A 13,139-nucleotide genomic window follows, 5' to 3' on the forward strand; every position below is an offset into this window, starting at 1 on the left:
TAGTAGAGAGTGAGTAGTAGGGTGAGTAGTAGAGAGTTAGTAGTAGAGTGAGTAGTAGAGTGTGTAGTAGTAGAGAGTAGTAGAGAGTGTGTAGTAGTAGAGAGTGTGTAGTAGTAGAGAGTGTGTAGTAGTAGAGAGTGTGTAGTAGTAGAGAGTGTGTAGTAGTAGAGAGTAGTAGAGAGTGTGTAGTAGTAGAGAGTAGTAGAGAGTGTGTAGTAGAGAATAGTAGCAAGTGAGAAGTAGAGTAGTAGAGAGTGAGAAGTAGAGTAGTAGAGAGTGAGAAGTAGAGTAGTAGAGAGAGAGTAGTGTAGAGTAGTAGAGAGTGAGTAGTGTAGAGTAGTAGAGAGTGAGTAGTGTAGAGTAGTAGAGAGTGAGTAGTGTAGAGTAGTAGAGAGTGAGTAGTGTAGAGTGAGTAGTAGGGTGAGTAGTGTAGAGTGAGTAGTAGGGTGAGTAGTGTAGAGTGAGTAGTAGAGTGAGTAGTAGAGTGAGTAGTAGAGAGTGAGTAGTAGAGAGTGAGTAGTAGGGTGAGTAGTAGAGAGTTAGTAGTAGAGTGAGTAGTAGAGTGTGTAGTAGTAGAGAGTAGTAGAGAGTGTGTAGTAGTAGAGAGTGTGTAGTAGTAGAGAGTGTGTAGTAGTAGAGAGTGTGTAGTAGTAGAGAGTGTGTAGTAGTAGAGAGTAGTAGAGAGTGTGTAGTAGTAGAGTAGTAGAGAGTGTGTAGTAGAGAATAGTAGCAAGTGAGAAGTAGAGTAGTAGAGAGTGAGAAGTAGAGTAGTAGAGAGAGAGTAGTGTAGAGTAGTAGAGAGTGAGTAGTGTAGAGTAGTAGAGTGAGTAGTGTAGAGTAGTAGAGAGTGAGTAGTGTAGAGTAGTAGAGAGTGAGTAGTGTAGAGTAGTAGAGAGTGAGTAGTGTAGAGTAGTAGAGAGTGAGTAGTGTAGAGTAGTAGAGAGTGAGTAGTGTAGAGTGAGTAGTAGGGTGAGTAGTGTAGAGTGAGTAGTAGGGTGAGTAGTGTAGAGTGAGTAGTAGAGTGAGTAGTAGAGAGTGAGTAGTAGAGAGTGAGTAGTAGGGTGAGTAGTAGAGAGTTAGTAGTAGAGTGAGTAGTAGAGTGTGTAGTAGTAGAGAGTAGTAGAGAGTGTGTAGTAGTAGAGAGTGTGTAGTAGTAGAGAGTGTGTAGTAGTAGAGAGTGTGTAGTAGTAGAGAGTGTGTAGTAGTAGAGAGTAGTAGAGAGTGTGTAGTAGTAGAGAGTAGTAGAGAGTGTGTAGTAGAGAATAGTAGCAAGTGAGAAGTAGAGTAGTAGAGAGTGAGAAGTAGAGTAGTAGAGAGTGAGAAGTAGAGTAGTAGAGAGAGAGTAGTGTAGAGTAGTAGAGAGTGAGTAGTGTAGAGTAGTAGAGAGTGAGTAGTGTAGAGTAGTAGAGAGTGAGTAGTGTAGAGTAGTAGAGAGTGAGTAGTGTAGAGTGAGTAGTAGGGTGAGTAGTGTAGAGTGAGTAGTAGGGTGAGTAGTGTAGAGTGAGTAGTAGAGTGAGTAGTAGAGTGAGTAGTAGAGAGTGAGTAGTAGAGAGTGAGTAGTAGGGTGAGTAGTAGAGAGTTAGTAGTAGAGTGAGTAGTAGAGTGTGTAGTAGTAGAGAGTAGTAGAGAGTGTGTAGTAGTAGAGAGTGTGTAGTAGTAGAGAGTGTGTAGTAGTAGAGAGTAGTAGAGAGTGTGTAGTAGTAGAGAGTAGTAGAGAGTGTGTAGTAGTAGAGAGTAGTAGAGAGTGTGTAGTAGTAGAGAGTAGTAGAGAGTGTGTAGTAGAGAATAGTAGCAAGTGAGAAGTAGAGTAGTAGAGAGTGAGAAGTAGAGTAGTAGAGAGTGAGAAGTAGAGTAGTAGAGAGTGAGAAGTAGAGTAGTAGAGAGAGAGTAGTGTAGAGTAGTAGAGAGTGAGTAGTGTAGAGTAGTAGAGAGTGAGTAGTGTAGAGTGAGTAGTAGGGTGAGTAGTGTAGAGTGAGTAGTAGGGTGAGTAGTAGAGAGTTAGTAGTAGAGTGAGTAGTAGAGTGTTAGTAGTAGAGAGTGTGTAGTAGTAGAGAGTGTGTAGTAGTAGAGAGTAGTAGAGAGTGTGTAGTAGTAGAGAGTAGTAGAGAGTGTGTAGTAGTAGAGAGTAGTAGAGAGTGTGTAGTAGTAGAGAGTAGTAGAGAGTGTGTAGTAGAGAATAGTAGCAAGTGAGAAGTAGAGTAGTAGAGAGTGAGAAGTAGAGTAGTAGAGAGTGAGAAGTAGAGTAGTAGAGAGAGAGTAGTGTAGAGTAGTAGAGAGTGAGTAGTGTAGAGTAGTAGAGAGTGAGTAGTGTAGAGTAGTAGAGAGTGAGTAGTGTAGAGTAGTAGAGAGTGAGTAGTGTAGAGTGAGTAGTAGGGTGAGTAGTGTAGAGTGAGTAGTAGAGTGAGTAGTAGAGTGAGTAGTAGAGTGAGTAGTAGAGTGAGTAGTAGAGAGTGAGTAGTAGAGAGTGAGTAGTAGGGTGAGTAGTAGAGAGTTAGTAGTAGAGTGAGTAGTAGAGTGTGTAGTAGTAGAGAGTAGTAGAGAGTGTGTAGTAGTAGAGAGTGTGTAGTAGTAGAGAGTGTGTAGTAGTAGAGAGTGTGTAGTAGTAGAGAGTGTGTAGTAGTAGAGAGTAGTAGAGAGTGTGTAGTAGTAGAGAGTAGTAGAGAGTGTGTAGTAGTAGAGAGTAGTAGAGAGTGTGTAGTAGTAGAGAGTAGTAGAGAGTGTGTAGTAGAGAATAGTAGCAAGTGAGAAGTAGAGTAGTAGAGAGTGAGAAGTAGAGTAGTAGAGAGTGAGAAGTAGAGTAGTAGAGAGAGAGTAGTGTAGAGTAGTAGAGAGTGAGTAGTGTAGAGTAGTAGAGAGTGAGTAGTGTAGAGTAGTAGAGAGTGAGTAGTGTAGAGTAGTAGAGAGTGAGTAGTGTAGAGTGAGTAGTAGGGTGAGTAGTGTAGAGTGAGTAGTAGGGTGAGTAGTAGAGAGTTAGTAGTAGAGTGAGTAGTAGAGTGTTAGTAGTAGAGAGTGTGTAGTAGTAGAGAGTGTGTAGTAGTAGAGAGTGTGTAGTAGTAGAGAGTAGTAGAGAGTGTGTAGTAGAGAATAGTAGCAAGTGAGAAGTAGAGTAGTAGAGAGTGAGAAGTAGAGTAGTAGAGAGAGAGTAGTGTAGTGTAGAGTAGTAGAGAGTGAGTAGTGTAGAGTAGTAGAGAGTGAGTAGTGTAGAGTGAGTAGTAGGGTGAGTAGTAGAGAGTTAGTAGTAGAGTGAGTAGTAGAGTGTTAGTAGTAGAGAGTGTGTAGTAGTAGAGAGTAGTAGAGAGTGTGTAGTAGTAGAGAGTGTGTAGTAGTAGAGAGTGTGTAGTAGTAGAGAGTGTGTAGTAGTAGAGAGTAGTAGAGAGTGTGTAGTAGTAGAGTAGTAGAGAGTGTGTAGTAGAGAATAGTAGCAAGTGAGAAGTAGAGTAGTAGAGAGTGAGAAGTAGAGTAGTAGAGAGAGAGTAGTGTAGAGTAGTAGAGAGTGAGTAGTGTAGAGTAGTAGAGTGAGTAGTGTAGAGTAGTAGAGAGTGAGTAGTGTAGAGTAGTAGAGAGAGAGTAGTGTAGAGTGAGTAGTAGGGTGAGTAGTAGAGTGTTAGTAGTAGAGAGTGTGTAGTAGTAGAGAGTAGTAGAGAGTGTGTAGTAGTAGAGAGTGTGTAGTAGTAGAGAGTGTGTAGTAGTAGAGAGTGTGTAGTAGTAGAGAGTGTGTAGTAGTAGAGAGTGTATAGTAGAGAATAGTAGCAAGTGAGAAGTAGAGTAGTAGAGAGTGAGAAGTAGAGTAGTAGAGAGAGAGTAGTGTAGAGTAGTAGAGAGTGAGTAGTGTAGAGTAGTAGAGTGAGTAGTGTAGAGTAGTAGAGAGTGAGTAGTGTAGAGTAGTAGAGAGAGAGTAGTGTAGAGTAGTAGAGTGAGTAGTGTAGAGTAGTAGAGAGTGAGTAGTGTAGAGTAGTAGAGAGAGAGTAGTGTAGAGTAGTAGAGAGAGAGTAGTAGAGAGTGTGTAGTAGAGAGTGTGTAGTAGAGAGTGTGTAGTAGAGAGCGAGTAGTAGAGAGCGAGTAGTGGAGAGTGAGTACTTGAGTAGTAGAGAGTAGTAGAGAAGTAGAGTGAGTAGTATAGAGTGAGTAGTAGAGAGTAGTAGAGAAGTAGAGTGAGTAGTATAGAGTGAGTAGAGAAGTAGAAGAGTGTGAGTAGTAGAGAGTGAGTAGTAGAGCAGTCAGTGTCAGGCAGTCAGTGTCAGTCAGTCAGTGTCAGCTAGAGCAGCTCTGCTGACCTGGTTCTCTGGCTCTAAAGCAGCTCTGCTGACCCGGTCTATGGCTCTAAAGTAGTTCTCATGACATTGTTTTTCTGGGTCTAGAGCAGCTCTGCTGACCTGGTTCTCTCCCTCTAGAGCAGCTCTGCTGACCTGGTTCTCTCCCTCTAAAGCAGCTCTACTGACCTGGTTTCTCAGGCTCTACAGCAGGTCTGCTGACCTGGCTCTAGAGCAGCTCTGCTGACCTGGTTCTCTGGCTCTAGAGCAGCTCTGCTGACCTGGTTTCTCTGGCTCTACAGCAGCTCTGCTGACCTGGTTCTCTGGCTCTACAGCAGCTCTGCTGACCTAGTTCTTAGGCTCTACAGCAGCTCTGCTGACCTGGTTCTCCGGCTCTACAGCAGCTCTGCTGACCTGGTTTTCTGCACTCACGATGCACGCACCCGACTTCACGAAAATATATTTAAAAATAATATGTTTATTATAAGTACAAATATATTATTTTTATGAATATCTTGCATAATCTCTTGCCCTAATATGTATATTAAAGACACATACATATCATTTTGGAACATAATTTTTTTTGCGTAGTCGCGCACCCAGCGCGCCCCAGCACGTATATGATGTCACTCGGGACCCGCAACCGCGCAATCATGTTGTACTGTAATGCGCATGTGTCACGAATGCGCAGGAGCAGGAGTCACGGACTGGTCGCATACCAATCGCGCACATCACTGATGACAAAAACTAATGAAATTCCCCCGTTATAGTTAGGGCAGGCAACTATAACTCACACGACCGCAATCCTCTGCTGATGACGTCAGATATTGCATCACTGTATTTAGACACCTATTTACCCATGTCTTCTTCCATTAATCTTTAGCTATACATATATTACAAATATTTATTTTTCAGAGAGACACATATGTAATCAGTGATGTAATATCTGACGTCATCAGCAGAGGATTGCGGTCGCGTGAGTTATAGTTGCCTGCACTAACTATAACGGGGGAATTTCATTGTTTTTTTACGAGGGAAATGTCCAGCTAACTATAACATGTGTGAAACCTATGGTTTTTTAAGTGAATTTGCAAGGTTTTTTAAATGCTAATTCCTAACTATAACGTGTGTGAAACCTATGGTTTTTTAAGTGAATTTGTACGTTTTTTTTAAATGCCAAGGTATGTATTTATTAATATGTTTTTTTTTTCAAGTTTTTCACCGTGCGCGCTTCACGCACCGTGCCTGCGCTGTGGGCACTCGGTGCGCTTCGCGCACCGAGCACCCACGATGCGTTGTGCGTGCCGTGCGCGCACGGTGCGCACCCCCCGCGCTTTTTCGTCAAAATAATAAATGTTTTTTTCACCCTTGGGGGTCCTTCAGTGACCCCCTGACAAAGGCTAGGGGGTCAGGAACTGTCCACCCTGCCCCCTTTTCACGTTCTCCACCTTTGTTTTTCACTGCCTCAGACTGCAAGAGACAAAATGGCGGCCGGCACTTCCTGATTTCGACCGATTCGAATGTTTCCTGACATCTATCAACCAATCAGAATTGCGCTCGCGCACGTTATCGTGCGCGCACCGTGCGCGCACGGTGTGCGCTTATAGATATATATGTACTTTTAACTGAAATTTTCTCAGGAACTACTGAACTGATTGACTCCAGATATTCAAAAGGCACATCCCTGACCTGAGGACTACCTCTCTGCCAAATTTCAAGTAATTCTGTTCAGCCGGGCTGTACCTTGGACTAAAGGTCCCTATGGAAAAATGCATGGGGAAAACGCGTTTTGGGACCCCCCTTTTTTCTCGGCCCCCGCTTGACTAATCACCCCGAGACTTTCAGGGTAGGAGCGGAGCGGAGCGCCCCACCTATTTTGAAAAATTCGCGAGGATTCGTCAACCGGCGCCAAAGTTATTCAAAATAGAATTTTCAGATTTTCTATGGAAACACGGTCCTAACTATAACTATCTACTGGCGACCGCCAGTAGATAATATATATATATATATATATATATATATATATATATATATATATATATATATATATATATATATATATATATATATATATATATATATTCACTGAAAAAACCATAGGTTTCACACATGTTATAGTTAGCGGAAATTTTACTGATAAAAAACCAATGAAATTCCCCCGTTATAGTTAGTGCAGGCAACTATAACTCACGCGACCGCAATCCTCTGCTGATGCTAATACTGTATTTAGACACTTATTTGCCCATGTCTTCTTCCATACATTTTTAGCTATACATATATTACAAATATTTTTTTTTCATAAAGACACATATGTCATCAGCAGAAGATTGCGGTCGCGTGAGTTATAGTTGCCTGCACTAACTATAACGGGGGAATTTCATTGGTTTTTTTATCAGTAAAATTTCCGCTAACTATAACATGTGTGAAACCTATGGTTTTTTCAGTGAATTTGCAAGGTTTTTTAAATGCTAATTCCTAACTATAACGTGTGTGAAACCTATGGTTTTTTCAGTGAATTTGTACGGTTTTTTAAATGCTAAGTTACTTTACGCCATTCGTGGCGTGCGCGCCCACTTTACGCAGTTAGTGCCGTGCACGCACGGTGGGCACGCGGTGCGATGACAAAGCAAGAAAGCACGTCAACAAATCTGTTTCTGCTTTCCTCCGTGACTATGGTATGGGTGCCATTTACCACAACAACTTGCGTTATGACATGCAAGACATTTATAGAGGAGATGGTGTGCACTTCAATGATGAAGGGAACAGAGTCTTCCTCTTGAACCTTAGACTCTGCATCGGTACTTACTTGTAGGTACCACTAAAAAATCATTTCATAAACACAACGGCTCTTTTTAGAGCCCCCTAATATCTAAACACTTAAATCTGAATTTCATTTATTTTTTTATTTTTTTTTCTACCGTACGCTTACCGTAAGCTTACCGTACGCGTACCCCGTGATTTTTTTTAAAATCAATAAATGTTTTCTTTGTACTTTACAGTCCTTCTTTGACCCCCTCACAAATGTAAGGGGGTCTGTAACTCTCCTCATTGCCCCCTTTTCTTGTTTTCACTCTTTTTTTTCTGAGTGAAACACACAAAATGGCGGCCGCCGCTTCCTGGTTTCGGCCGATTCGAATGTTTACTAAGATCTAACAGCCAATCAGAATCGCGCTCGCGCACGCCACCGTACGCGTACCGTAAGCTTACCGTAAGCGTACGGTAAGCGTACCGTAAGCGGGCTCAGATATATATATTGATTTAAAGGCTATTTTCTCAGAATCTACTGAACAGATTTACACCAAACCTACAAAAGGCACTTCCTTGACATAGGGACTACCTCTCTGCCAAATTTCTAGTAATTCTGTTCAGCCGTTCGGGCTGTAGCTCGTTCTAAAGGTCCTATGGAAAAATGCATGGGAAAAACGCGTTTTGGGACCCCCCTTTTATCTCAGCCCCCGCTTGACGTATCCCCCCGAGACTTTCAGGGTAGGAGCGGAGCGTAGCGCCCCACCTATTTTGAGAAATTCGCGAGGATTCATCGACCGGCGCCAAAGTTATTCAAAATAGAATGTTGCGGATTTCCTATGGAAAAGGGGTCCTAACTATAACTACCTACTGGCGACCGCCAGTAGGTAATAAATATATATATATATATATAGATATATATATATATATATATATATATATATATTTTTTTTTTAATCTATGTAGCATTTCAAAAGCTGTAATGATATGCAGTTTTGCCATGTAAACACAAATCTTGCATAATACAAGGATAAAATATTATTGGTGCTCAGAGGCACCTAATTAGTAGCTGTGAAAGTTTCCCCCCATAGCCCTGCACATCAGACTGGCCCTGCCGGGAGGAGACGCTCTCCAGTTTGATTACTGTTCCTTTTGAGCTAGGTGCCTAAAGGGCTTCACAAAATGCAGTTGAGGTGCATGTGCTGAGTACATAAAAAGGTTGCCAGAGAGGCATCTGGATGCTGAGAAAGTGGAAAGCGGAAATACGTGGATGCTATGGATCATTATGGCAAGTGTTTCTCTCGTTGAAAGATTTGCAGTTTTGTGAATTGTTACTCAATATAACAATTTTTGGTAATTTGTGGACCTCTCGGAGACCTGGTGAATAAAATTCAGCAAGAGGGAAATTCATGTACTCGTCAATCATAACCTAGTCCTTTTGTAGAAATCTCAACTTTATTTATGTATCTAATGCGGACTAATTTTGCTGTAGTGGTGATCCTGTATTTAATCATATTGGATAATATGGCTACCACTAGGAAATAACTTTTGCTTTCCACTAGCTTACTATTCCTCTGCTCAATACACTGCTACTTCTGCGAGGTTCTTTGTAAAAATCCTGACACCATCGGCTAACCTGTACATATTTAAGGCCTGATCATTTTTCATTAATATTGTTTGTCCCTAAGAGATGCTTTCCAATTCGCGTCCATCATGCAGAAACCCTTCTTGTGATTCTTTCACTTTCCATTGCGGATGGATAAGTGTGTAAAAGAATCTGGATTAGTAATGCTTTTTCCTATTTCTAAGCCGATTTTGATAATAGGGAACATTTTTGAGAATCTCTTCCTACCAATTTTCCTATTTTAGATTAGCTATTTCACTTCTGTTGAGAATTTCAGAAAATCCATACCTTCTTTGCTGAGTATGTCAGAATAATTCCCCTAGGTCTAAGCTTTTTAAAAGGCGTTCAGATTTAGATTTCGGACTTATTTTTTAAGCCGATGTTTGTTCGCATTTCGGTTCCAAACTAATTTATGTGAGCAGCATATGTTGCACTTTCAGTTGATGAGAAAAGGGGCATGTGCGTTATTTAGGTCCTACGTTTTTGGGAAGGCAAGATGGCTCTTTTCAGCTTTTCCCAATAATCTGAATCGAGGTTTGAAGATGAACTGTGGTATTTAGTATGGTTACCCAGGTTACAATTCACAAGAATATCAGCAATATATTTAACATGTCAAAAACCTTCTTAAGTGTGCCCCAAGACTCTAAACCTCAGGCCAGAGTAGTTTTCTCCTACTTACCTGTGAACATATTAACGAGGCAATCAAGCAGAAATGACTTGACCCAACCATGGGAGTTGAGGCCTTTTACCCATGATGTCCCAGTGCACAACCACTATGGATCATGAACAACTGGGCCAAGTAATCCTTCAGCACCTGACTCTCAGCGGTACCATGGCTCGAGAAGTCCAAGTCTTCTCAGACAGAGGTAATACAGGGGAGTGAACACTTGCTCACAACTCAAAGTAAGTTCAATAGCAGCAATAAATGATTGTCAAGTCAAATTCAGTATTTTATTACAAAATTAGTATTTATATATGAACACAAAGTGAAATACGCCATACGCAAACAATACACACAGTCCCCTGAGGGCAAGGTGCTAGTGTTCAACAGTCGGGAGCCGGAGTTCCACTTCCCTCTCACTAGCTGTAGTGGTTATTCAGTCTAGGTGACAATCAGTTTAGGCCCCACTAGCAGTTTAGCTCTTAGAAGTCCCACTCTGACTCTGTTAGAAAAGTCAAAAGTGGTCCAGTGCTGAAGCACTCTCATGCCGACAAGTTCCCCCAGGCCCTTTGGCCATTTGGTCAGTCTTAACCACTCCAGCAGGGATTGTACGACCGAAGTACTCAAGAGCATCTCTCTTGCATTCTACTGATCACTACAAGATGTGATGCCACTAACCACACTTGTGCTGCTTAACTCTTGACAAAGGCAGTAGCCTTTCACCAGTATGAGGGTAGCGCTTTGTGCACACCTCTGGTCTAACTAGACTGCAATCCTTGAGACAGGCCCATGTCATGGCCGTGTTCGTCCATGACAACAAAAATCGGCAGCAGGGATCCAGACATTGTTTCAGCTGGGGTAGTCATGCCAGGGTTGTGTGTCTGTCACTGTGCAAAGGACTATTCCATCCCAACAGATACCGAAGGAAAAGCTCCTGGGTGAGAACAATTTTCTTGCAGTAATAGTAAGGTGGGGTTTTGCAATCCAGGAGATTTAAGTGCAAGACTTCTTTAGTAGAAGTCATAAGGATTTGGTTTATTGTGGCTCTTTACTTCCTGATCATAACACCCTCTACAAACTGCATTAAAAACATTTATTTATTTTTTTAAATGATTTTTTATGTACATGTCATTTTAAACTATATTGAATAGCCTGAATTGACTATTAATTCCAGGGAATATTCCAAGATAATATTGTAATATTTGTATGTATCATTTTTCTCTAGGATATTCTCATTTTTAGATGTTGTTACACTATGCCGATGTGCACAAGTCTCCAAGGTAAGGTATAATACTACCACTATGTGTTTGCTTTCTTGTTTAACTGTTTTATTTTGGCTTCTGAAAGATGCAGATCATAAATTATTAATACTAGCCTTGGGTACTGAATTGTGTGGACATGATATTCTTAATTTTATCATGAAAGGCGCTGTGTTAACAATGATTTTGAAGTTTTCTAACAAAGCAAATCAATCTAATTATACTGTAAGGTCATGTTATGCTTCCCTTCCAGTTTCACTAAGGACATCTATGCCTTGCAGGTTTCAAAAGCGAACAATACTTCTATTATGATCTAAAGACCCAGTCAGTCAGTGTAAACGTTTGAAGGATTGCTACATGCTCAAAGCATACTCTCTATCTACTCGTTCTTCCCTAGGCCACTAACAGTACACTTTGAATGAACAATGATTTTAATCTGTTCATATTGTAAAGGATTCTCATAATTACCTTTCCCTTTATGCCATTCCCCTGATTAGTTATGAACCACAATGCTTCTTAATTACTTAAGTTCTTTTTTCAGTGTTGGAAACCTGATGATGGTAATAATGATGGTGTGTTCTGTATTTGCGATTTCTGTAATGAAATTAGGTTTATTTCCTGTGTTATTGGGATTGGCTCTTTTAAGCTCCAGCTCATAGAGGGAAGGGTATCCTTTCACTGTTAGCTTTTATGGACACTGTATCTCCGGACATTCCTCCACTGCACCAAGGATCTACTCTGCTGGAATCCCTTTTAGACTTTTTTTGGATCCGGGATAGTCTTAGCACAGAACCATGCCATTGAGTGGCCCATTCTCCAAACTTTAGTTTAACAGAGATCTCAGTGAGCCCCCAAGTTCTCGGTCAGAGTGCTGGCCTGCCCAGCACCATTGTTAACGCCTCACTGTCTCAGGACCTAAATTAGACGGCACACATGTCAAAGCATAGGAAACATGGGTTTTTATTATGAGGTGTCTCTTTGTGGGACAGTCCTTAGAAGTGGAATATAAAACTAGCTGAGTTGCTTGAAAACATGCATGCTTTGTACTTTGATGGACTAGTGAAAACACACATACACCCTCACACACACAACACACCCTCCCACACACACAAATCACTCTCCCACCCACCCATACCTCACCCTCTCTCTCACACACACCCACCCTTTGATACTCTCACAATTGTGTTCTTACAAAGATGAATCCTTAAACATCTCCCTGTAGCCGCAGGCCTGGTCTGATCATTCTTTATTTGCCGTTCCTATTTCCAATTTGCAATGTTGTTTGCAACTAGGTCCTATTTTTGAAATATCACAAAAGAACCTCCAAACTATAAAGAACCAGGGACCTGTAAAGAAATCCTGTGCCAAAACCCCAAAAAATAGAATCCTCATTGGATATATTGGCCCCTCGAAGACTGGAAAAAAGAAAATGAGGTACTAAAGGTAATAACAAAGTGAACAATATTCAATTGCCTGAACTAAAATAAGTGTCCTGTAAAGTGAAAGAACAATGGCTTGGATTTCGGTCAGGATCTGATAAGACATGATGAAAACTACACAAGCAGTTGTCAGAATGCCAGCAAGAGAGCAAAACAACTCTTCACTATACGTATCGATGAGACATCATGTCAAACATAGAACATATTTAACTTTTTTAATGAATTCATTTTTGAATGAATTTTGTAATGATTCCTAGTGGATTTCTCCATGGATAACAGAACTGCCAAGACATCATGAGGCTAGCTCAACAATCTAATCTTTAATTTTAACGTACGTCTCTTGTAGAGCGTTGTTTATGAAACAGTTCTTGACAGTTTTAGAAGCTGAAATTACTAAACTGATAAAGGGATCCCTGGCAAAGTTTGATGCCTTGACCCTATTAATGTACACCGTCATCACAGTGCTTTTGGGAAAAACGACAGCATACTAGCAAACCAGAGAATGGACCAGCCAATTTTAGATCTGCTATAATCCTAGCAACATTTTCGAAGGAGGAGTGATGGGAAATTGCAACAAAATGTTTTTCTTTATAACCAACAGTCCTATTTCACTTTGAGAGGGGTACTGAAACCACTCTGGCAAGCAGAGAGCAGAGCTCCTGTTGACCATAATTAAAAGTAGGGAAGCCACACTTATGTTTGTACATTTTTAAGCTGTATTTGACACGAAAAACCAAAGGGGATGATGGACTAAGTGTTGAACATTGCTAACACTCACCCCCAGTCAACTGATCTGGGTTTAATCCATCATCATTCTTTAGCTCACTCTGCCACCCCAGTTGAGACATGGCCATATGCAAATCAGTCTGACTTTGTGCCCCATGGGAACAGTCCAGTCCGAACTGCCAAGCCATGTCTTCCCTGGACCGTAAACAAGCATCCTGCGACCAGTTTCGGGTTCATAACCCTCATCAGCCAGACTATCTTGAATCCAGTGGCAAAGTGAGCAAGTGACCCACGTCTGGGCATACCCTGCCAACTTAGGGCGAACAAAGCAAAACTAAAGGGGATGATGGACGGAGTGTTGAACATTGCTAACACTCACCCCAGTCAACTGATCTGGGTTTAATCCATCATCATTCTTTAGCTCACTCTGCCACC

At 41.3% G+C, this 13,139-nt stretch overlaps 1 protein-coding gene across 1 annotated transcript in view; it reads left to right on the plus strand.

Annotated features, from left to right (window-relative positions):
• The window catches only part of FBXL2 (F-box and leucine rich repeat protein 2), a 393,398-nt gene that overhangs the window by 82,823 nt on the left and 297,436 nt on the right, over nt 1-13,139 (plus strand). The window contains exon 3 of the mRNA XM_085607622.1: nt 10,506-10,560. Coding sequence (XP_085463748.1) covers nt 10,506-10,560 — 55 coding nt within the window. The remainder of the gene's footprint in view (nt 1-10,505; nt 10,561-13,139) is intronic.

Source organism: Triturus cristatus, chromosome 5_2 (assembly GCF_964204655.1).
Source record: "Triturus cristatus chromosome 5_2, aTriCri1.1, whole genome shotgun sequence".
Lineage (NCBI taxonomy): Eukaryota > Metazoa > Chordata > Amphibia > Caudata > Salamandridae > Triturus > Triturus cristatus.